This window comes from Pseudozyma hubeiensis, assembly GCF_000403515.1.
Source record: "Pseudozyma hubeiensis SY62 DNA, scaffold: PHS45, whole genome shotgun sequence".
In the NCBI taxonomy this organism is placed as follows: domain Eukaryota; kingdom Fungi; phylum Basidiomycota; class Ustilaginomycetes; order Ustilaginales; family Ustilaginaceae; genus Pseudozyma; species Pseudozyma hubeiensis.
Genome location: NW_012133827.1, coordinates 1335902 through 1359339, shown reverse-complemented (window position 1 = coordinate 1359339; position 23438 = coordinate 1335902). Strand labels below are relative to the sequence as shown.

Here is a 23438-nt window from a genome sequence, read left to right as displayed (position 1 = left end):
ACCACGGACGTAGAGACGACCCTTACCACTGTTGCAGGTGTATGTATCATGTCGATCGGCGATAGTCGATTGGTCAGTGTCAGTTCAGCAGTTGTAGAAGCTGCCAAGCATCGGTGGGCTGCAGTATGTCGATGTTGGAAGCCACGCGAGATTTCATCCGCATCTGTTTCCCCTGGAAGATTGGCTCCAAAACCCGGTCTGTCCTGCCTATCCCCATCCCGTCAGAGCATCTTCGACACGAGACCGAGATTTGTCCTTTATGGTGTCCTTGTAGAGCAGTCAAAAAGGCGAGAATGGGCGCTGTTGTTCAAGGCGGTGCTAATGTGTCATGATGGTACCGCTGGTCTAATCCAAAGGAAGCTGTCGATATGGCCTTATCGAAAGTTTGCAACCTTTCAATGGAATGGTGGGACGGAGTCGTGCTGAATGGCCGAGGCCGTCTGATCATGGTTTTGTCGTGGACGGTGTTGATGCAACCGCGCAATTGCTACGCGGTAGAGCAAGTTGTTAATAAGCCGACAGGGTCATTGCCTGAACATCGTCCAATGTCTTAGCTTGCGTCCCCCACGCAGCCTGATCGCTTCTGCATCCTGAACAGTGTTGCCTAATACGACATTCCCTGCATGCCGCTTTCCCACGACCAGACAGAATGCTTCCCAATGATTTTGCAAGGTCGGGAATTGTTGATACGATGTCGATTGCCGTGATATGTGCTATGTCTGGGCGAAATATGACTGACTGCAGCCCACGGATGCTTCAAAAGCTGCGTTTTGTCAACTTACGGGTAGATCTTCCTCTGAGAGAATGCGCAGATCTCGACCTTCATCTGTGTAGAGTAATAGAGTGATTGTGGTACAGCGCGATGCAGAGTGAAGAGGCGGATGAAAGAAGTTGGTGAGCGGTCGTGGCCGGATGCTGGATGTTGGTGTGCGGAACGTGCTAGTGACGTCGATGTTCCAAGATGGCGACGCTTACCTTGACGATATGTTGTTGATCTTGTCGAGGTTGAAGAGATGGTGACGACGGCTCGATAGCGCCGACGACGTGCAGTGCATTCGTCGTTCTCGGCCTGTAAGGCTCGGGGCGTCTCCCCCGCCAAAAAGCAATGCGAATTTGAATCACGTGTACGTCGGCCGATTCATGGCCTAACAGTATCAAAATGGAAAAATTTACTTTTCAAAGTCGGTTTTGACTCGCAGGATGCGCAGGGATCGAAACCGCCATGGCATGCAACTGGCTCTTACATTCATCCGCTGGATGCTACACGCTGTGCTTGCTCACGTCAAGTAGATGCGGTCTTCGAACTACCTGTTTGCGTTGACAGTAATATCCTGCCGATTCCATCTGCTGCCCCTTGAACAACTTGGGTTCGGTGAACAATAGCGTATCTCTTACGCTGAGCTGAAGTGTGCGTCGTGTCCTCGCTCTCGATGACTTCGCGGAACTCTAGATCGGTAGGAACCTCGAGCCGCGCGAATGACCTGCAGGGGTGGGGACGACCACGAGGTTGCCCTGTGACCTTTCGAGCTACTGTACCTCTTGATGCTGCGGCATGGCTTGTGAGTTATCTGATCGACAGCAGACGATTCCACATGGCCTTTGGGCTGTGCTTCTTCAATGAGCACTCGGACGCCAAGCTGCAGGAGGGCCTTGATTCCACGTGCTTGTCGCCGCCACTGCCGCTGTCCGCTGGCCGCTGTCCGCTATGCGGTGGCCGCCGGCGTTCAAGGCAGGACAGTGCCTGTCACGATCATCAATAAGAAATGGTTGGCCAATCATTGCGGCGAATTCGAGAGGGAGGCCTCGGAACTGCGAAAGCGGCCATGCGGAAGCTAATTTCACAGACATACCTCGGCACAACATACACAGCAAAGGTCACGCAACCATCTGGATCGGCAGGCATGCTTCGTCGACTCCATGAGCCGCACGTCGCTCACTCTTCGCCATCGTGGTCAAAGTCCCCAAGACTCAAGTGCCAGTTTCAACGATCTGTGAGATCTCTGACCGATCAACGTGATCTCGTCTCAGTCTCCTCGGATTGTCCGCGGACTTTGGTACATCCGGAGACGCAACGCCGATGTGCAGGATCCGAGGCTGCGCGATCCTGCTCCTTGCAATGACAACAATCCGGCTGATTTTGGCAGACGTTCGATCCAGCCCAATGACCGAGGCAAATTCCCGCTCATGCGCGGAGTTCGAAAGGCGAGCAAGTTGTTGGCAGCTTGTCATCACAGGACCGGAAGGTCCAGGAACGGAGGGCCGGTCAATTTCTGTGAACCGGTTACAGATGTGCGTGCAGTCGAATCGGGAGCGGGACGGTGACAGTCGGTTGAACTTTGCACCGCCTCTTGGCCGCATCGGTGCCTGAACTCTCTCGTCTCCTTGTCTGCCTGTTCGTTGTTTCCCAGATGTATTGGCACTTCCCTCGTCCTGTTCCTGAGGCCGCACCGATGCGAGGCAGCACAGAACGCAGCTTCACGCTCGCTATTGACGCATGACAGTGACAGCATGATTCCCACGATCGTGATCCTGGACGGTCAAATTGTCGTTGCAGGATCATCCGGTGTCTTGAGTGCACAGTGAGAAAAGCAGTTGTAGCAAGGCAAGAGACGAGTGTGCTGTCTCCAGGCGCCTCGGCTGCTGCAACCAGGCACTGATATTCTCGTCGGGTGACCAATTTTCGAATTTACTCGGCCCAGCACTGTACAGCTGTAAGGCCTGTCCGCTCGGCTTTCACTTCACCTTCCTCACCACCATCCTCGTCATCCGGTCAGCTGCTGTCGCTACCCAACCCTCCTCACCGCCATCCCTCAGAGTCTGTGGTATGTATATCATTTTCGAATACTGCGTGGCTGGCAATGATCACGATTGGCTTGTAATCCGACATTCAGCGTGCGCACATCTTCTGCTGCGCTAGCCATTATGCTAGTCGACCTGGGCAGGCAAAGCATCGTCGTTGGCGAGCTAATACTGTTAGCCGCAATGCCCTTTGGAAGCGGATTGACTGACCTTCTTCCTCTTTGTCTGCACTTGCTCATTCACCATGTCCATTCTCTTGCCTGCTAAACAGCCTAGTCCGCTTGAGTTTTACTCGCGAAACAGCCAGCTCGCCCCCTCATCATCTTTCTCATATCACCGCCTTTCATCCTGCCAATCACTTCAACTTTCTCCTCGACTCCGCCGAAATCTCTCCACCTCCACCCCACTTGAGTCTTCTCGTCAGAGGCTCTTGCACGCAACACCACCCTTACCCCACCCAAGAGGCTACGAGATTCCACGCGCGCCGTTTGGTCGCTGCACAAGACATCGTGCCTCTTTCGTGAACCTTCCCATCACCACTTCCGGATAGCGACTGGCTGCCATTGCGCCTCCTATCTGATTTTCCGCCCCACCGCAACATCTTTCCCGTTCCCCTTCCGCATCGCACAGCATGCAATCGACCAACGCAGTCAAGCTTGAAGGCCAGGCTGCTTCCGCACCCGTCTTTCAGCGCCCCGCTGGAAGCGGCGGAGGCAATAAGAAGGGCACCAGCGCAGAGCGTAGGGCCACGCACAATGCCATCGAGCGAGCCCGTCGAGAGTCTCTGAACGGCCGCTTCCTTCAGCTTGCCGCCTCCCTGCCCGTCATTTCCGATGTGCGACGTCCGTCCAAGTCGCTCATCGTCAACAAGTCGCTCGATTTTGTCGCCGACGCCATGAATCGTGAGGCCATGTACCGCCTCAAGATCGAAAACATGCGACAGGAAAACATGTCGCTTCGCCAGCAGCTAAACGAGTTCCTTGCGCAGGCTGGCCTGGAGACGCTGCCGCAGCCTCCCATCGACGATCTGCCCATCCCTATGGCAGAGATGAGGAACAAGAAGCGTCAAGCCAGCACAGGCTCCTCTGGTCATCTTGGCGAGATGTACGATCTCGACGACGACGATGGCACGTTCGGTGCTGGAAGCGACGAAGGCGGCAAGAACAGCCCCACCTCGTCGTGTTCGGTCGGCTCGAGCGTGCGCGGCTCGCTCTCTAGCTCGCTTCCCGCCGGTGTCGCCGGTTTCACTCCGATTACGCAGACTGGCGTCCAAGGACAAGCTTTCTCGTTCCTGATGGCCCCTGCTAATCGAGCCGCCACCAGCAGCACCTCGCCCGGAGCTTCGTCTGCTTCTGGTGACGTCGTTACAGCCGATCGCATCGGAAATGTCGAGGATGCCGCCGGAAATTGGGTCCAGCCCGCTGGATTTGATGGACAAGGCGCGAGTTCCGCTCAGGCCCAGCCGTTGACGTACGCTGGTCTCACGTACTCGACACCCGTTCATCAGGGACTGATGGCTTCTTCCCGTACCGAGATCAACGGCACGCATCCATTTGCGTCCAGCGCACAGTTCGGCATGCAAGGCATCTCTGCTGATGCCACTACCTCTGGTATGCCCGCTCCTCTCGGTCAATTTTCGTTGAACACGAACAACTTGATGCAAATGCGCAGCGCGCACCAGCTTCAGCAGCAGCAGCAGCAGCTCCACTTCCAGCTTCAACTGCAGCAGCATCAACAGCAGCAGCAGCAGTTTGCCAACTCTGCCGCTTTCAACCCATCGGCTTTTTTTGATCCGGCGCCGCTGCAGTCCGCTAGCTTCATGACTGCAGTGTGAGCGCATTCTCTCCGATGGTTTCTCTCTTTCAATGCGAACATCGCCTCGGCATCTTTGCGTCCATAATCTGCGTTTCGATGTTTGGAGTCGACGACGCATTGCGTCTCAGTCTAGCAGGTCGCGATGCAGTCAGAGACTCCTCACCTTCCTTTCTTCTCGAATCAGCGAGCCTGGACAGGCTATTGCTAGCGATGGCCGTCCGGCTTGTCAAAGTGCCCGGTCTCAGGTAAGACTGCTCGGCATTTGCTTTGCCACTCTCGTTTCTTTCTACTCCAACGATTGCTTGTTCGACTCAGAGCTGCATCCGATTATTCTTCTGTCCTTTCCTGGTCTTCCTTTCTCATTGTGTAATGTATTCTGTCAGCAGTATCGTTCGTTGTCCCCCTTGCTTGGTTCTTGTCATTTCTTTTTCAATCAACGGATCCCATCGGTGCATGTCGCGATCAGCTGTGTTGCACATGCCCTCCTCCGATGAGACACACTGTCGAGCTCATCCAAACGGTTCTCCGATGAAATGTTGATAGACTCGTATGACCGGACCTGCCGCTTAGTCGTTCATATGAACGAACCACGAAGCCGAAGGGTCGAGTCAGACACCGAAACCAGCTTGTCACCATTTCAAATTTCTGCTGCGTGGAGGCAGGATTGAATACAAATTCGAGGCGAGCCTGTATTTGGCCGGTAAAACCCTTGTCAAATTGATTAGATGTGCCGATAGACCAAGGGCGTTCGAGATAAGAAACTAGCCAGCCAGCTGCAACGCACGGATTCGATTGGCTGTCAGTTTGGTCGCGAGGGCGAAGGAAACAGGGTTTGCAGCGAATAATGGAAACTGGCGCTAAAATGACTTGATTTGGTTTGGCTTGGGCCAACAAGCAGAGTCGCTTGTCGGTCGGAGCGAGTCAGTCTCATTCTCGGTCTGGTTCCCGAGACCTTCACATTTCTACATCTCGAGCTCTCCTTTTGGTCTCACCCCCTACATCTTCGGACGTCGAAGCAAGCAGCTAGCTCTCGTCAGTTCCACGCAACAGCCGTCCTCACCTTTCACACACGGCACGATCCAGCTCTGTCTCCTCGTACGTTCGCGTAGGTCGCTTTCATCACGATGGGTGTGCTCGCAGCCCAGCGATCGTCCTCGCGCGGTCTCGCCCGTGCTGCTGTCGCTTCGCAGCGATGGTTGAGCACCGCTTCGACCGCTCGCGTTGCCACCGCCTCTTCCGCCTCTTCTTCGCAGGCCGAGTCCACCAAGACTCGCGCTGCTGCTGCCGTGCCGCCTGTTCGATCTTACTCCAGCGCTGCCGCTCGCGAAAACGCCTACGACAGGGAGACCATCACCAGGCTTTTGTACTCGCTCGCCTCGCGCAAGGAGGTAGAGAGGTACCTTCGCATCTTCTCTGCCGCTGACAAGTTCGCCGTCATCAAGGTCGGAGGCGCCATTCTCACCCACCAGCTCGAGGAGCTCGCTCTGAGTCTCTCCTTCCTTCACCGCATCGGCCTCTACCCCATCGTCCTCCACGGTGCCGGCCCTCAGCTCAACGAGCTCTTGGAGAAGGAGGGCGTCGAGCCAGACTACATCGATGGCATCCGAATCACCGATGCAAAGACGCTCAAGGTCGCTCGTCGCATCTTCCTCGAGGAGAACATGCGTCTCGTCGAGAAGCTCGAATCGCTCGGAAGCCGTGCTCGACCCATCCCCATCGGCACCTTCACTGCCGACTACCTCGACAAGGACAAGTACGGTCTTGTCGGAAAGATCAACAAGGTGGATAAGGAGCCAATCGAGAGCGCCATCCGAGCCGGTTGCTTGCCCATCCTCACCTCGCTCGCCGTCACCAACGACGGACAGATCCTCAACGTCAATGCCGACGTCGCCGCTTCCGAGCTCTCCAAGACGCTCGAGCCGCTCAAGATCGTCTACCTCAACGAGAAGGGCGGTCTCTACCACGGCAAGACCAAGGAGCTTATGGAGGTCATCAACCTCGACGAGGAGTACGACGACTTGATGAAGGAGGAGTGGGTCAAGTACGGCACCAAGCTCAAGCTTCGCGAGATGAAGGAGCTGCTTGACCACCTTCCCCGCTCGTCCTCTGTCGCCATCATCTCAGTCGACCAGCTGCAGAAGGAGCTTTTCACGGACAGCGGTGCCGGTACCCTCATCCGACGTGGCTACAAGCTCTACCGCAAGAACAGCATCGAGGAGGTGGGTGCCGAGCGCATTCGTCAGGTGCTCAAGGAGAACGATGAGGAGATCAAGGAAGGTCGCAAGTCGGTCGCCGAGTTCTTCTCCGAGATCTCCCAGCACCCTTACACCGTCTACGGCGACGAGCCGTTTGACTGCGTTGCCTTTGTCTCGCAGCCTGAAGGCGAGGTTCCTATCCTTCAGAAGCTCGTCACCAGCCGCAACGGTGTGCTGAACGGCGTCAACGACAACATCTGGAAGCAGATCCGAAAGGACCACAAGCGCCTCGTGTGGACCTCGCGTGCCGACGACGACCAGCGAGCGTGGCACTACGAGCGCGCAGATGGCTCCTTCACCCGCAATGGCCGCTCGCTCTTCTATTACGGCATCCACGATGTTGCCGAGGTCGAGACCATCGTCCGCAACCTTGAAGAGAAGAGCCGCATCGAACGTGCCTATCTGCCGCTCAAGCCCGCCAAGCCCTCTTCGCCCGGCGGCACCCGCGCTTACTCGACCATGGCTCGTCCCGGTCTCACCTCTTCGCGCGTCATGGCCGGCTCCCGCCGCGGCTACGCCACCGCTGTCGAGCGCAGCGGGCCCATCCCAGCCTCGACCACCGACAAGAAGCGCGTCGCTTTGATCGGCGCTCGTGGCTACACCGGTCAATCGCTGATCGCGCTGCTCAACAATCACCCTCACATTGAACTTTCGCACGTCTCTTCGCGAGAGTTGGCGGGTCTGCCGCTCAAGGAGTACACCCGATCGCAGGTCAACTACACCAACATCGGCGTCGAGGACCTCAAGAAGCTCGAGCGCGGTGAGGGTCCAGGTGCGCCACCTGATGCGTACGTCATGGCTCTGCCGAACGGCGTGTGCAAGCCGTTTGTCGAGGCTGTTCAGGAAGGTGGTAAGAACAAGCCCAACGGTCACGGCGTCATTGTTGACCTTTCGGCTGATTATCGTTTCCAGGACGAGTGGACTTATGGTTTGCCAGGTCAGTAGATGATTGAATTGCACGCTTGGCAACGACGCAACGCGATGAGACAGAGAGGGGAACTGCAACGTGTACAGAACACCGGAAGAAATGAATGCAAACACCACACGTGATAAAGTGATGATCGTCTTTTCTACCGGTGTCTGTGCGTGTTGCTGCCGCTCTTGTTGTCAGTCCTCTTGTTGAGCGGGAGTTGCGGTGGGTTCGGGGTTTGGTTGAAGCTAGTACTGACGTTTTCTTGTTGCTGTTGAACAGAGATCTATGGGCGCAAGCAAGTTCGATCGTCCAAGCTGATTTCCAATCCGGGATGTTATGCGACGAACAACCAGGCGCTGATTGCACCTTTGCTTCCTGTGCTGGATCTGGCTGCGGGACCTACTGTGTTTGGAGTATCGGGATACTCTGGAGCGGGGACGAAGGCGTCAGAGACGCCATCGGGGGAGCGTAAGACGGTACCCAAGATCACGCCGGATGATCTGGCTGGGGGTATTCGAGCCTACTCGCTTACCGATCACATTCACGAACGAGAGGCAGGTCATCAACTCTCCCGTCTCGCTGGTTCCCCCGTCAAAGTCGCCTTCATCCCCCACGTAGCCCCCTGGTTCCAAGGTATCATCTCCACCCTCTCCGCCCCGCTCAAACAGAAACTCTCTTCCAAAGAGGTCAAACAACTCTACCTCGACTTTTTCGCCAACGAACCCCTCGTCCACATCCAAGACAAAGTCCCCGAAATCAAGGACATCCAACTCCAACACGGGTTGAAGCTCGGTGGTTTCCAGGTTCACAGCGATGGGAAGAGGGTCGTCGTCGTAGGCGTGATCGACAACTTGCTCAAGGGCGCCGCTACTCAGTGTTTGCAGAACCTGAACGTAGCGCTCGGCTACGACGAGCTGGCTGGCATTCCAGAGTTGAAGTAGTATGGCTCTTCTTTGCTCATATCCCTCACTGTACATCCTTTAGAGAGCTCTCGCATTCTCTTCCAAATTCAAACCCTCTGCCGAATCGCTTGCAATCAGTCTGTCCTTTCAAATTCTTCACCGGTCGAAAGTTCCATGCCTGAAGAGTATCTTGACCCCCTCTCCATCTTCACTTCCTCACTGCCTCCTTCTCACAGTCGCTCAGTTCCCCCCACATCCGCACATCACTCAACTCCGAGCATCGACAGCGGAACGGCTTGAATTTCAGAAATAAAAGTGAGACCAGAGCGACTACGTACAGGAATAGGAAGACCAGTGCCACTGCTTGACGAACTGTTCTCGCCAACCCTCTCTCTGAGTGGGGCAAGATGTCGTTGAGCAGCGGCACACGGTGGGCAACTACAAACAAAGACTAAACCAAGGGAAGTGAGTGTCCGTGCAGGATCTGATCGTTATCAACAATCAAGATGACGGCGACGAGGGAGGTCAAGAGGAAAGTAGTGAAAGTCCGTGAGAAGGAGGCGACCGCATCGATCATAGAAAAGAGACGTGGAACAAGGCGGAGCAAAAGACGACCTCGGGTCGAGGCACGTCGCAATCACAGGGGCAGCATCGGTGTTGAGCCAGAGAGTCACCCAACACCCCAGAGCGGCTACCGACCGTCAGAAGCCAACAGACTATGTACGTCGACAAAAGTCGTTGGCTGAGGTCAGGCAGCGGTGAAGGAGACGACAAAACGCTCACAACATAAGAGCTCGAAAGCGAAACAACAAAAGCAAAGTGGTATCATCAAAGCGGCAGTCCAGAGCGACGAGAGAAATCATCGCCAACAGGGCCACCTGGGTATCGCAAAAGGAACGACGAGGATCCAATGAACAGCAAGAAGAGACTGTAGCTTGAAAGCGGGCTTCTTCAAGAAAAGAATGAGCCGGCAGCTTAGTTCTCTTGCTTGATCTGGGGCGTCGGGCCAGATGCGATCGAGATACCACCTTGAGGTGCCGCAGTGAGCACCATGGGATGAGCGAGAGCCATGTGGATTTGCGACATGGGGTGGACAGATGAAGCATCGTACTCTTCGCCCGCGGAGCCCGCAACACCACCGCCCATCGAGGTGTGTACGCGAGCGTGTTGGTTGAGATTGTCGTGTCGGCTGAAGCGCTTGTTGCACGAGGGGAAGGGGCAAAGGAAGGGCTTGTCGTCGGTGTGAATGGAGCGGACGTGGCGCTTGAGATGCTCGCTGCGCTTGAAGCACTTGCCGCAGCCAGGCACCTTGCAAGTGTAGACCTTGCCGCTCTTGCCGAGGTTGTTCATCTCCTCGGGCTTGTTGGGCACGCGGCGACCGCGAGAGCGCTTGGTGATGAGTCCGGCGTACGGGTTGGCAAGGTGGGCAAAGTGGCTGTAGAGGCTCATGCCCTTAGGCAGCATGGCAAGACCGGGAGCCTGAGCAGGCACGTGTTGGACCTGGATCTGATCCTGTCGGGAGGGAGGCGACGCAAGCACCGAGGGCATGGCGCCAGCCATGCCGAAAGTAGGGAAGGGAGACGAGCTGCGAGCGCTGCTGGGGGAAGAAGGGCAGGGCGAGCCATGGGGGTGGAAGCATGTCGCATCGGGAGCGCTTTGGGAAAAGACCATGGGGCAAGGGCCAGCGTTGCCGTAGTACGAGTTGAGATGGTAAGGCTGCATCGGCATGTGGACGGCGCCGACATCGGAAGCCTGAAAGATGCCGAGGCTGGATTCGCTTCCACTGTACCGGACATGACCGTGACCGCACTGGCTTTGGGCTTCGCCGAGGTTCAAGGGCGAGATGGGCACTTGCGAGTTCATGACACAGCTGACATCATCGCCGGTTGGGATGGCACCCACAATGGCAGAAGCGGCAAGCTTCTGTGCGCCGTGTTCGGCGTCCTCGATGAACTCGTTGAAGCTGAAATCGGCGTGGTGGTTGAAGGTGCTGGCCCGGATGGTGGCATCCTTGGCTTCGCCGCTTGGCGAGTGGAAGTTGATGCGGTTGAAAGCGGATTGAATCGAAGCGGAGGCGTCGAAAGGATTGAAGGACGAGTCGGTCCATTGAGCGGCGCAAGCATCGTCAGCAGCGGGGGAGGCAGCATAGCTGAGGTCGGCTTCGCTGTCAAATCCGCTGTCGTCGTACTCAGAGGCGGTGGAAGCGGCGGAACTGCCGATCGAAGGGGTGAGGGAGAGGCGCTGAGCAGCACGCGGACGTTGAGGAATGTCGTTGAAGAAGGTGGTGGTGTCACAACCAAAGTCGTCCTTGAAATCAAAGTCGGGCTTGAGAGTGGTGACGGTGTCGGCGCGCTTGCGCTGAACCTCAAGCATGAAGGCGGACGTCTCGAGAGAGTCGCCAAAGGTGAGAGGCAAGGAGCTCTCGGTATCGATGGATGGCGAGAAGCCGATGAGACCGCCCGAGGAAAGGGGGAGATCAAAGAGCTGAGCAGCGGCGCTGGGACTGAAGAGTTGCTCCTCCATTTTGATAATGAAGAAAGGATGTGCGGTCGTGAAAAGAGTTCTACGGACGGTGGAAGGCGTAATCGTGATCAGAGGGAAAGAGGAATCAAGAGATGGCGAGGGGTCGTCGTGAACAGTATGCTGGAGAAGAGGGACGTGAATCGAGTGGGATAGAACGGGTCGTTAAAGTCGTTACAGGCACTCCTCAAAAGCTGGAGGAGAGGCCTGGGGTCGTTAAAGGTTCGTGACAAGGGGAGCGGTGCACGTCAAAACTGGCATGCAGATGAAATAGCGTCTACGCTGTTTCAAGTGATGGGTTGTGGTTACAGGACAAGGACAAGCGCGGGCGGTTAGCGCGTGGTGAACCGAAATGTCCGTGCCGGCGATGCAGGTGGAAGGGTCGAAAAGAGCAGTGGACTGTGGCTGTTTGGAGGGGTGGCGTTAAGTGGGATGTGACAAGTGTGAAAATGATCCGGGATTCAAGCCGGGATGGATTGCTGGGTCGTTAGATGGTCGTTAACTGCGGCGTCCGGGTGAAGTTGAAATGAAGGAGACGGGAGAGAGAAGAGAAACACCGGTCAGCTTTCTGCGCCTCTGTAAAAGAAGCCAGCAAATTCACGGACCGACACAGGGTGATGAGGCAGGTGGATGCGACAACACGTTGATGAAACGAGCATTCGCATGTGCATGCCGACGGTCCGTGTGCCAGTCAGACGATCAAGTTTGACTTGAAGGGACACAACGCCACTGTTCAACACGCTTTCATGAGATCGCAGTTGGCAAGAGCCACCGTGCATGCATGCGTGCATCTACGATCTAGGTCGCGAGGGTAAGCGCGGATGGTGCACAACCTCGCACCAGAAGCATCGACAAGGTCGAGTGCATTGCATAGATTGAGGCGCGGCTTCATCGACAGATTCTGACCATTGTTCACCTTCTCTTGGCAGCAGGATCGAGGAGGTCCGGGCGAGCTGCTACCGAGGTGGTGAGTGCGCAAGCAAGCGAGATTTTCGAGCGCCAAATGGAGAGAAATGGCACTTACAATGGGTCGTTAGCCTGTAAAGGCGAGTTAGAGGTGAAAGCCGCAGCTGATATGCGCTTTCGCGACGGGCAGACTCGATGGAAAGATGGTCGAGATGGTGGTAGAGACGATCAAGAGCGTTTCGCAATCGAGGGCCAAGGCTCTGAGAGGGAAAGCCAAAGTGCGGGAGAGCCGACGTTTGGCTGACAGGAAAGCGCTGAGCCAAGCGAGCCCAGGCGGGCTGGCTGACTGATTCAGCTGGATCGAAATTCGGCTGGGCGGGCGGAGCGTGTGGATCCATTCTCTTTTTGGCAGGTCCAGCACGGCACATCGCTGCGGAGCGGTGACCGTTCACAGCCGCATCCAAAAATTCACGGGAACGCCAATTTCCTTTGGCAGAAAAAGGCAATTGCAAGTGCATTCACGCAGTTCTCTGCAGCGGGCATCCAAAAAAGAAATCAAGAATTTCAAAATTCGTCATGACAAGCGTTGCCTCGATCGAGTGAGCCATCCGCCTAAAATCGCGACCCGCCAAGCTTGGCTCTCTTTTTTCGTTTCGCTTTTAGGTTCGGTTCACCGCTAACCGATCCCACCACATGAAGCTCATGCTCTTTCCCAGCATTGTGCTCTCGATTGAAATGCTCAACGCCGCCCAACAAGCAATGTATCATTTGTGACAACTCAATATGGCGATCCGCCTCGAGGGCTCGGTGCATGTATTGTGCGTGTGAGCTTCGTCGAAGGCAGCAAAGTGTTGTAGCCGCCATTGTCCAGGCCACGACGAGCGTATGGATTTCGAGAACCGAAATGATAGAGTGGTCTTGACTGACTTCAAGTTCGCATTGGCGGCGACTGCTGCGCAAGGAACGGGCTTGAGGCGTGGGTCGTGGAACACCGTTCAGTCCCACTGGTGCGTTCGATCGAGTCCAGTGTCCCCTTAAGTTAGCGTGTACTGGTACATGGGTCAAAGCGAAGCGCGAGACCAGCCACTGAAGAGAGCGAAGAGACTAGAAGCAGAAGCGAGCTGCGACCGACACCTCACGAATCGCTACGATAGCGTCACCCGACCACCAGTTCTCACAAAAGTACCGACCATCGGTGATTGTCTCGTCACTTGCTGCGGTCGCCGCACCGTAAGCCTCCGACGCCACCGCTCGAGACGGTGTGAGCGGAGCGATCGATGGTTGGCGTGGCGTACTACGGACTTTGGAGTCTATGCGAAAGCGTGGTGACGTTTTCCTCAGAACCTCGCGTGTTGACGCACAAATGCATGAATGCCTGCATTCCTTTGCATGCGACGATACCCGCCTTTTTTCGTAGTACAGTGGCTCACAAGATATGATATCAGCAGCACAGCCTCTTTCAATCCGGAATCTGCGGTAGGTGACCTGCCGTGATGGAGAGCAGGGCGGCTTTTGGTGTAGAGTTGGGACGATGCGACGAGGCTGGCTCGAGGAAACGAGGATCGAACGGGTTGATTAGCCGACAGGCGCCTTCGGATCGAGACCCTTGTCTCGCGAAAACGGCCCATCCGTTAGACCCTGGCACCATGCCAGTGTCTCGAGCAAGCTCGGCTGCATGCATATGTGCCTGTCACTTTTCTTTTCTTTTTCTCTTTTTCTCGCTCTCTTTAGTGTCACAATTGGCACAAGTTGTATGGTCCCCGTAGCATACTGTCGATAAGGAGGCAGCCGCAGCCGACACGGTAGAACAGTCCGTGAGGCTATGGCGACCACCGTGTATATGAAGTTGGCAGCGCTCGCCTCGGCACTGTCGAAACATTTGCACGTCTGCAGCTGCAAACTCGCTCCTCGCAAACAGCGTAGATGCCGTAGAACCTTCCAACAACTTCGAACACTGGTTTGTAGTCAAAAGTGCAATTGTTGCATTAATAGAACAGAGCTTGACAACGATCTCGCTCTCTCAATGTTGTCCGGCATGCGGGCCAGTAAAGAATGAGACAGCGGTGCAACCGATCAGCGGTGAACTCGCCGTTCGGCTTTGTCTCGTTCGCCGTTCAGTCCCCCATAGCGTCTCCCACACGCTCGTTGGCAGCCAAACGTGTCGACGAGCGTGATACAAGATCGTACCTGTTGTGACTTGGAGTATCCAGAAATGCACTTCACCAGAAGTCCGTCTCATACAAGAGCTGGTGATCGATCGGTCGTCCGGTGTGGGCTTGTCGTCGACGATTTCTCGGGCCGACGATCGAATCGGATCGAGTCCTTACCGGTCTCATCTACGGAGCGAAGAAGCAAGCTGAATGGCCGTGGTCACACTCGCCGTGTTCGCATTCCGCGGAGTGTCCGGTGGGCTGGAGTTCGGCCGGGCCGATCATGTTTCCCATTTCATCGGCGCTTGTTCCGACTCAAATGAGGTGGATTCGAAGGTCGAGCTGGTACTGTAGTATGGAACCACCTCATCCGAACTCGTTTCATTGGAGCCGGACACTTTCCAACTCGACGCTTCGAAACGAGCCGACGGAATGCAGCGCACCCAGGCCCGGCACTTGTAAGACACTTTAGGGTGCGGCCCTCGTCGGTGCCCAAAGCAAGCCTGACCTGCTCCACCGGAGAACGACAGCTTCCTAGACTCGCACTTCCCGCAACCAGCTTTTCTTCGCTATCTTTTGTCGTCGCTGCAGAGTATGATGGGATGGGAGCCTCCCGCAGTTGCAGGGCTGTGCTTCCCGCCTGCAAGACGGGTAGCGCCCTACAAACACCAAAGTGCAGGCAGACGCCCGCATCAACCTTACCTTGCCTAACCCGAGCTTTATGTAAGACACTTCTCTCCCTTCAGCCTGGGCCTTCGTCTCGTACCATGACTCCGACGAGATCCTGAGAACCACTCATGCTCTCGCACGTCCGCAGACCGCGCTTGGAACTCACTAGAACAAGAGTGTGCATTGCCGGTTTTTCAAATCTGAGACCAAAAATAGGGGCTACATGACTTAAATTTACCCGGCGCACAAAATCACTGCCTCGAAATCTCGGTTCAAGAATTCTGACTCCTCAACAAGTTGATCTCCCTCACAATCTCCGCTGCAATCCTAGCCGAATCGGCTTCGAAATCGTACCTCTTGGTGTCCCTCGGACTCTCTCTCCAAACGACCAGCTTGAATCCGTTGACCAGCTTGCTCGACAGCTTGCACGCTACCACGCTCGATACGTGGAACGAAGCCGCTTTGCCAAACGTCTTCATGTCCGTAGGCATGATGTGGATCCAGTCTCCATCGAGCGTAAGGCTGCGCTCGTTGTGTCGTCCGCCAAACATGGGCGATTTGCGATACACTGTGTACGACTTGTACGCTGCTGCAATGTCGAGTGTTTTCGTATACTTGGGCTGACCGGAGGCCGCGTTGGTGTCGGCCGAGTAGCGTTTGAAGATCGATGCGTTGGGGTTAGTGGATGAGCTGCTGAGAGCACCGGTGCCTCCCAAAGCCCCTAGGCTTGACCGGCGGACGAGGGCGAGATCGTGATTTCCCTGCAGAGACTCGACTGTCCGGTCGAGCGGTACGACAATGCTCTTGTCCGGCACGATGAGCGCCCAGTCGTCCACATTCGACAAGTGTCGCTTGCGACATATCATCTCGAGCACATCTGCCAGGTACATGTCGGAAGGCACCTGTAGCGTCGTCTTGTAGCGCACCTCTGTGTTCGGCGTCACCAGCACGCGAAGGAAAATCGACTGCGAAGACGATCCCAGAGCGCTGCGTGACAGGGCGCCCGAGGCAAAGATCGGGGTGCCCTGAATGTTGACCAGAGAGCCTGGTGTCACTTGCGCACCCGCCCCAGGTACGCCTAGGCGACTCGCCAGAGCAGGATTGCCCGAGATAGCCGCCGCTCCGCTCTTTGCTCCGCCGACCAACGTGCTCTGCGTTGCGTCGACCGTGCCAGGCCCAGCGGCAATTGACTCGCCGGCACCGCCGCCAGTCTTGTTGCCGACCGTCTTGGATGTAGTCGGTGCGCGCACCGTCCTCCTTGCAATGCTGGTGTACGTATCGCGATGCTGTCGAATCTGATTCGGCGTAGCTTCGCAGATTGCGAACTCGTCGCCTCCAAACTTGCCAAGCAAGAGGCTCTGATCGATGGCAGGGAAATCGTCGTCCACTTCGCCATCCTCGACGATCATCAAAGTCCATCCGATCGTCGTCGTCTTGGCCTCGCACTCGCTATCGGAGCTCGTGGATTCCATAGGATCCAACTCGGGCTTCCACTTTTCCTCGACGTAGCAGTAGAGACCGTAGCCGATGACCTCCTCCATGGTAGCGTCTTTACGAATGTTGAGCTTCATGCTCTTTGTCTTTGGATGCACCGAAATGGCTCCGCTCGTCGGTGGTGATGATGGCGATGGCTGCCTACTCTCGGCCCAGGGAAAGTAGATCTCCACCGTCATGCTGGGCACGGTTGCTGCACGGCCAGCAATGCCAGCATAGAAGGCAGCGAAAGGGTTCTCGGGTCCAGAATTTTGCTTCTGGAGCATCGAGCTGAGTATGGAACCTTTGGGTCGATTGGCATGCCGTGCCTCCAGCTGACTTCGGCTTACGCGGATCGACGAGAAGTAGTCGGACTGCCCCACGAAGCGTGCATCGTGAGGATGACTCATCCGCCGACTGTTCCGTCGCTTTGTCCGACTGCTGCGAGCGTGTGTCGCCTTGTTGATGTCGCTGTTCTCATCGCTGTCATCGGTTGCCGATACGACCATCTTTGGTGGTGCGGAAAGCGAAGGAATGTCGTTGCGCGGTGGTACAACCGGGCGAGACGTGACGGGAGAGGAGCGAGCGGTGAGAATATCGTCTCTGCCTTGACTTGCTGAGGAGCGTGGTGAATGAAGGCCTCCTGTGATGGCGGAATTGATCGTGGTCAAACCCAAGCTGCCGTCCGGTAAGGAACCGGCCGAGCCGAGACTGGACAATGCGGTGTTGGACTCAGTCGAGCTGTCCGCATACAGCGAGCCGTGACGCCCTGCAGCTGCGCCTTGAGGACGAGGCGAGAGCGATTGATCTTCAGAAGTTGGTTCTGCGTCGAGAGACGCACGACCCGCACCGGAAGGATTGTCTGGCAGGGCAAAGTTGACACGTTTTCCCATGACCGTTCCGGTCTCTACGTTGGCGAAATCAGCGCGCAGTTCCAACTCTGTCTCGTGCTTCGCCTCGCCTGGTGGACGCGACAGACTATTCCCAGCTGTTTGAATGACTGTCTTGCCTGCCGATACCTTGTCCGGCGACGCAGTGGTCTGTTCGGCTGTTGTTGGTTCCTGCAGCCCCTCCGATTTGTCGTTCTTCTCGACAGCTGGCGGTGCGGGAGACCGATTCGTGCTGATACTGACCCGCTTGCTCGCTCTGCGGCCATTGACCCTCATGCCCAAAGCGCCGCTCCGACCAGGTCCATAGATGGTCTGCGTGTACGACAAGCCGCCAGGTCTGTGGCCACCATCGGTGGCATCGGCTCCGCCATCCAGCGCGTCCGCATTCCTTTCTCGACCTCTGTCGATCTTGTCACTGGATCCTCCAAACAAGCCAGGACCTGCGGCTGTTGGCACTGGAGAATAGACGGTAGCAAGCTCCGGATGGCGCGAAGGATCTGTGAGCCCGGCGACTACGACGTGTGAGTCTGGGCCGAAGGGGTTGTGATAGGACAGCGATGCCGAGGCGCGGCTTGGAGCATCATCTCTGCGCGCAGCGGTGGAGGACGATGCGAAGAAGGAAGTGGATGAAGACGAGGTTGATAGTGACTGCGAAACATTTGGCGGATTCGCCGATAACGTTGAAGCGTCCTGCTTGCCAGCAGAGACGGAAGGGAAGGTGATGATCCTGGGACCATAGTGGTCGTCTATACGCTTCAAGTACGCCAGCCGCAAGGAGTGGATGAGATGGTCCGGATCGACGAGAAGCGACATGATTATCGTCGATGCCGATGCATACGTCTGAATCCGCGCATCCCCTCGAGCGCGATGGACGTCAGGGGCGAAGGACGCTTCGAGGATATTCAAGATGATCAGGAGTTGTTCGGCGGTCGCAAGGCAACTTACATCGTCTTGATGCAGGAGAAAGATGGACCCTTGATGAGGGTCGTGCACCGTACACATAACTTAGTCGGCTGTGAGATTTTCGCGGGGACACAAAATCGGGCCCCGATCTCCTTCTGTTGCCAAAGGTCCTGAACAGTCAAGCAAGGGTCGTCGCCAAGACCTACAGCTTCTCACTTCCTTACCATCACTTCTCCCAAGTTCTTCGCCCAGCAGCCTGCCTCGCCGCCTGCCTCGCCCTAGACACACGCTAGGCGATCGTATCGTGTCAGAGCAACGCCTCATACCATCTGCTTTCGCACCGGCGTCGGGCTCGTCCAGTTGCGCCAACATGACATCCAACGATGTGCGCGACATTCTCTCCCTACCGGAGCGATCGGGCTCTCGCCCCTCCTCCTCAGCACACGCATTCTCCTCATCATCCAAACCGCGCAAGTCATCCAGCTCGAACAACCCACATCCATCCACTGCAGCATCCGCCTCTCGTTCCAAGCCCAAGTACGACGGCATGACACGAGAACTCTTCGCCCTTCTCGGCGACAACGCCCCCACGCTCGCAATGACACATGGGCTCGACGCCGAGGGAAAACCAGGTATGGGAATGGGAGCGTTGTTCAAGCCCAAATTCAAGCGTCGCAAGGAGAAAGTGAGACAGTGGCGATGGACTCCTTTCCTCAACTCGGCTCGTGACGATACGCAGATCGATGACGAAACGCCAGAGATCAACAACGGGCTCGTGCTGCATCATTGGGCACCTGCTAGTCAGTCGACAGCAGCGGCAGCGGCGGCGGCGGCGGCAGGAGACGGACAGCTGCTCGAAGACGCTGATCCGGAGACAAAGTATCAGTACGCCGAGTTCAACACCAACTCCGGCGTCTACAGCTACTCGAACGACGAATACATCCAGCACCTACGAGACGATGACTGGACCAAAGAAGAGACCGACTATCTCATGGAGCTCTGCACCGCCTACGACCTACGCTTCGTAGTCATCCACGATCGATACGACTGGGCAGCCGCCCAACCTTCGTTCCTCGCCGGATCCGCCTCGGCCATCGCACAACCGGCCAAAGAGAGGTCGATGGAGGATCTCAAAGCACGCTACTACGCCATCTGTCGACGACTCATCCGGTCTCGGATCTCGACCGACGACGTGGAAACCCGACAGATGCTGCTGAGCACCTACGCCTTCGACAAGCAGCGCGAGGTGGAACGCAAAAAAGCAGTCGCGCGGCTCTACACGCGCACACCGGAACAGCTAGCAGAGGAAGAGGCGTTGTATGTGGAGATTCGACGCATCGAACAAAACGAAGCCAAATACGCATCCGAACGCGAAGAGCTTTTGCGTTTGTTGGGAGGATGGGAGAGCCTGCCGAGCTCCAGTCCGCATGCTGTCGCAGCTGCAGGGTCGGGTATCGCAAGCTTGTTGGGAGGTGAAGAGGACCCGAGCTCCAAAGGTCGTGCCGGTGGTGCCAACAAGAAGCGCAAGCTTCAGCAGATCGAAGACATCGGCACGCCGGGAGCGGAAGATGCTGCTACCGCTGCCCCCGTCGTGCAGAGACCGTCAGCGAATTTGACGAGCAAGCAACGCGCAGAATTGCGTCAGGCGCAGTTCGACGAGATGCAATGCATCGTCAGATTCACCCCCAACTTAGCTACCACCGAGGCTCTCTCCGCCGCGGGCATCCCCGCCCCACCCACCGTTGCAGCCGCTCAATCCACACGACCTCCCTACGCCCATCTCGTCGGAACCGCATCCACCCTTCCCGCCATCACCACCAACCCCGCCAACCCTACTTCCGGTCACGGCGTCTACCTGCGCTCATCTCGAATGCTCGCGCCTCGACCGAATTTGGTGCTGAAAACAACCCAGCTTCTCGCGGAATCCGATCCGCCAGTGGCACCGAGATTGATCTTCCCTACGGCCAAGAATGTGGAGAAGTGGGAGAATCTGATTGGAGCGGTGACGACGGGGTTGGAGTTGAGGAAGCAGCTGGAAAGGGTGAATGCCGAATTGAGGATTGCTAAGCAGAGGATTGCGCAGGCGGTGCAGCAGGGGGCGGGGAAAGCTACGCCGAGCGGTGCAGAGGCCGAGACTGATACGGTCACCACGGCGGATCCGTCAAACGGTAGTCTCGCTGCTACCGCTGCGGGCCAAGGTGACGAGGTGGCCGTCAAGACCGAGTAAAGTTGATGTGTCTTTTCTCCGAACCGCAATCTCAAAATGCCTTCGCGATGCTGGACTGCTTACACCATCCTGACCTGCTGACACCGTCACCTCACTCGTACGCACTGTTGTCGTGTCAACATCACGCGTTTGGAGAATACAACTGAGTTTCATTGACAGAGTCACCGGTAAAAGAGCGTACAACATAGATAGGAGAGAGACGCCAACGCTGCCCTACAGACCACGACGACGTCTCGTGCAAGAATATCGAGCGAAAGAAACCACATTAGGGGTATATCCAAGAAGTTGATCGAAAGGTGAAAAGAAGCAATTTCCTCGAAAAGCCGACCCATCATCGTCGCTTTGTGAACGTCTTGTTGAGCAATTGAAGAATCTTGGAGACATTCAGCTGCACGTATTCCAGGTCGAGCAGCTGAACGTCGTCCTTCTGCTTTTCCAGCAGATCATCCAGCTTCAAATCCATCTCGAGGATGGCCTTCTCCCTACCCTTGTAGTGCAGAGCAATGATGAAGGTACCGGGCGAGGGCGAGGTGATGTTGAAATAGATGTTGGCACGACGGTTCTCGGGCACGTTGCTCTCGACAATGATGCCGTCCTTCTCCATCTGCGCATGGGTGAAGCGATAGGGACCCAACGCCTGCGTCTTGGGCGCCTTCTTCTCCTTGCCACCGACGGAAATGACGCCGACACCACCGGCGCTCTTGTCTTTGGCGCTGCCGCTGGTCATTCGTACGTTTTGCAGATAGCTCTTGTACGTGTCGAGCTGACTGCGCATGTAGTTGTTGTGTTCGCAGATGGTCTTGTAAACGGCTTCGAGGCTGCGCATCTCCTGCATCACCTTTTCCCGCATGTTGCCGAGGTGGGTCAGCTCGGTAGCGACTTCATCCGTCATCAAGCTGTAGCCGTCCCTTCGATCTACCACCTTGAGCTCTTCAAGCTCGCGCAGCATCTCCTTGACCTTGATGCCCTTGCGAACAAGCGTTGCATCCTTAGTGGTGGCGGCGCGCTCTGCGATAACGGGCAGATTGATGGGTCGCTTCTCGGCGAGCGACGGTATGGAACGCAGAAGCTGGACAAAGATGGACTTGGTTTCCATGTAGAGGATGTCGTTCTGCGTCACATTGTTCTCAGACATGAAGGCCGTCGTCAAGTCCTGGATGGGTGTCTCCCACCGCGAGAAGAGGGGCAGATCCAATGTCCGGTTCTCTTTGCGCGGCACTTGACCTGGCGAGCCTGCGAGCTCGTCGATGAGGATGCGAAGATGATGCTTATCGTTCGGGGCAAGAATGTCGAGATGCTGAGCTACGAGCGAATGCGTGTTGTAGAGCTCGTTGAGCGTGATCTGAATCTGAAGATCCTTTTTGGACAGCGCCATGTATTGATCCATCTCAAGTGTCTCGTGAAAGTCGCCAACGTCGCAGAGAGCGTTGAGGAAAGCGTTCATGCGAGCCTTGTTGTTCTCGACGAAAGGGTTGAGCGACATCATGTACTGCTCCTTTGCATAGGATGGCTTGTTGGCGAGGTTCTGAAGCATCTTGGCGATGAGCGTCAAGGTACGACGAGGATGCTTGGCAGGAGGCCCATCGACGAGCATGTAAGCCTGGGGTGTCACGATGGCCGGATTGATGAAACGAAGGAAGAAGAAGCCCCCGATGAGGGAGCAGATGGCGAGCTCGGTGGCGTCAGGGTATTTGCGTTTTGTGAGACTGCGAATCTGCTTGCAGATCCATCGGATGCCGTAGGGCACTTCGTCGATCGAGTTGATGATGGTTTGCAGGAAGCTGTTGGCGATCTCCATGAGCATGGTGAGTCTTGGAGCGATGATGGCCTGAACATCGGCATTTTCGGTTGCAACTTCGGCTGGCACACCGCGTGGGAGGTTGGGGGGAAGGCTGCCAGTGTCCTCTTCGATCTGGTTGATCATCTGCTCGTAGACTTTGAGAGGGTTGACCTCGAGGTTGAGATCCTTGTGCTCGATGAGGCTGTTGATACGTTCGGCGAGGACGCTCTTGAGATACGACTGACCGGGCCCACGGCGAGTGTAGGTGGTCATCATGCGTGATACGGGCGTGTTGGCACGCAGAAGGGATCCGAACTCGGTGGCGGTCTCGAATTGAGCGGAGAGGACGGACTGGAACATGGTGAGGAGCAGATGCTCTTCGCGGCTCTCGTACTGGTTACCGTAGAGGGTAAACATGACGGTCTGCAAGAGCGTGTCGATCTCTGCCAAGCTGACAAGGCGGCAGAGTGCGGCAATGTGTCTTGGCTCGGACTGCAGGAGGAAGAAGAGGTTGCCGTACTGCTGCATCTTGCGGTCGTCCAGCGAAGTGCCGACAGCCGTTGAGTCGGTCTCTTCGAGCGTGGAGGCGACTTCGCTCTGCTCGTCGAGAGCCATGCGGTTTGCAATGAGAAGGGCGATGCGGCTGTCGAGATAGCGGACGTCTCGTTCGAGCACGAAGTTCTTCTTGGACTGCGCCGAGATGCGGCCTTTAAGTTCGCGGAGACGCTTTTGAGCACGTGCGAGGTCATCCTCTACTTCGACATCCTGCTCTGCCGCCATCGAGTAGAGGGCAGTGACAGAGTAGCGGTTGGTATTGCGGTTGCCGATGCTGGCAGCAGTAAGCCTCTTGCCTACCATGTGGCCACGATCGCGGCTTCCACTGCCCTCGCTCGTCATGCTGCTAGACTGCTCCATGGTCGTCATGGTGAGCTATGCGCGCGGCAAGAAGCTCGAGCGACTCTTTTGGAAAGGCGGGATGCTTGCCGACAGGGCTTGTGGCGGTATACGGAGGCGCAGCGTCAGAGAAGGTGGCAATGAATGCTTTGCTGGCTTGCGAAGGTGGTCGTAGCACTCGAACAGGTCGCTCCTCGAGAGCGATATACTCGTTTGGGATCTTGAAGCGATAGCGAAGCGCCTGGCCTTGCGAAACGAATGCGGGCCGATGAGATAGACCGATGTCGTGTTGTAGTAGAGAGAAAGCGGCACTGGGGAGCGAAAAGATGGTGGCGATGTGGC

General features: G+C 56.4%; 8 protein-coding genes across 8 annotated transcripts; 3 read left to right on the top strand and 5 right to left on the bottom strand.

The window, feature by feature from the left end:
• Positions 1 to 79: 79 nt before the first annotated feature.
• PHSY_004931 (hypothetical protein) lies at positions 80 to 1903 on the bottom strand (the record flags this gene model as incomplete). The annotated part of the gene is made up of 4 exons (XM_012335543.1): positions 80 to 172; positions 976 to 1145; positions 1309 to 1481; positions 1851 to 1903. The coding sequence occupies 4 exons, from the start codon at positions 1901 to 1903 to the stop codon at positions 80 to 82; spliced, it is 489 nt and encodes a 162-aa protein (XP_012190933.1).
• A 65-nt stretch (positions 1904 to 1968) lies between these two features.
• Positions 1969 to 2358, bottom strand: PHSY_004930 (hypothetical protein; the record flags this gene model as incomplete). Its single annotated transcript, XM_012335542.1, has 1 exon — positions 1969 to 2358. The coding sequence occupies one exon, from the start codon at positions 2356 to 2358 to the stop codon at positions 1969 to 1971; it is 390 nt and encodes a 129-aa protein (XP_012190932.1).
• A 1072-nt stretch (positions 2359 to 3430) lies between these two features.
• On the top strand, positions 3431 to 8723 carry PHSY_004929 (arg-6 protein, mitochondrial precursor; the record flags this gene model as incomplete). Its single annotated transcript, XM_012335541.1, has 4 exons — positions 3431 to 4629; positions 5631 to 5709; positions 5868 to 7806; positions 8062 to 8723. The coding sequence occupies 4 exons, from the start codon at positions 3431 to 3433 to the stop codon at positions 8721 to 8723; spliced, it is 3879 nt and encodes a 1292-aa protein (XP_012190931.1).
• A 936-nt stretch (positions 8724 to 9659) lies between these two features.
• Positions 9660 to 11207, bottom strand: PHSY_004928 (potential zinc finger protein; the record flags this gene model as incomplete). The annotated part of the gene is made up of 1 exon (XM_012335540.1): positions 9660 to 11207. One exon carries the CDS (start codon positions 11205 to 11207, stop codon positions 9660 to 9662), a length of 1548 nt encoding a protein of 515 aa, XP_012190930.1.
• A 3115-nt stretch (positions 11208 to 14322) lies between these two features.
• Positions 14323 to 14583, top strand: PHSY_004927 (hypothetical protein; the record flags this gene model as incomplete). The annotated part of the gene is made up of 1 exon (XM_012335539.1): positions 14323 to 14583. One exon carries the CDS (start codon positions 14323 to 14325, stop codon positions 14581 to 14583), a length of 261 nt encoding a protein of 86 aa, XP_012190929.1.
• Positions 14584 to 15201: 618 nt separating this feature from the next.
• PHSY_004926 (hypothetical protein) lies at positions 15202 to 18294 on the bottom strand (the record flags this gene model as incomplete). The annotated part of the gene is made up of 1 exon (XM_012335538.1): positions 15202 to 18294. One exon carries the CDS (start codon positions 18292 to 18294, stop codon positions 15202 to 15204), a length of 3093 nt encoding a protein of 1030 aa, XP_012190928.1.
• A 271-nt stretch (positions 18295 to 18565) lies between these two features.
• PHSY_004925 (hypothetical protein) lies at positions 18566 to 20422 on the top strand (the record flags this gene model as incomplete). The annotated part of the gene is made up of 1 exon (XM_012335537.1): positions 18566 to 20422. One exon carries the CDS (start codon positions 18566 to 18568, stop codon positions 20420 to 20422), a length of 1857 nt encoding a protein of 618 aa, XP_012190927.1.
• A 331-nt stretch (positions 20423 to 20753) lies between these two features.
• On the bottom strand, positions 20754 to 23126 carry PHSY_004924 (hypothetical protein; the record flags this gene model as incomplete). The annotated part of the gene is made up of 1 exon (XM_012335536.1): positions 20754 to 23126. The coding sequence occupies one exon, from the start codon at positions 23124 to 23126 to the stop codon at positions 20754 to 20756; it is 2373 nt and encodes a 790-aa protein (XP_012190926.1).
• Positions 23127 to 23438: the final 312 nt, after the last annotated feature.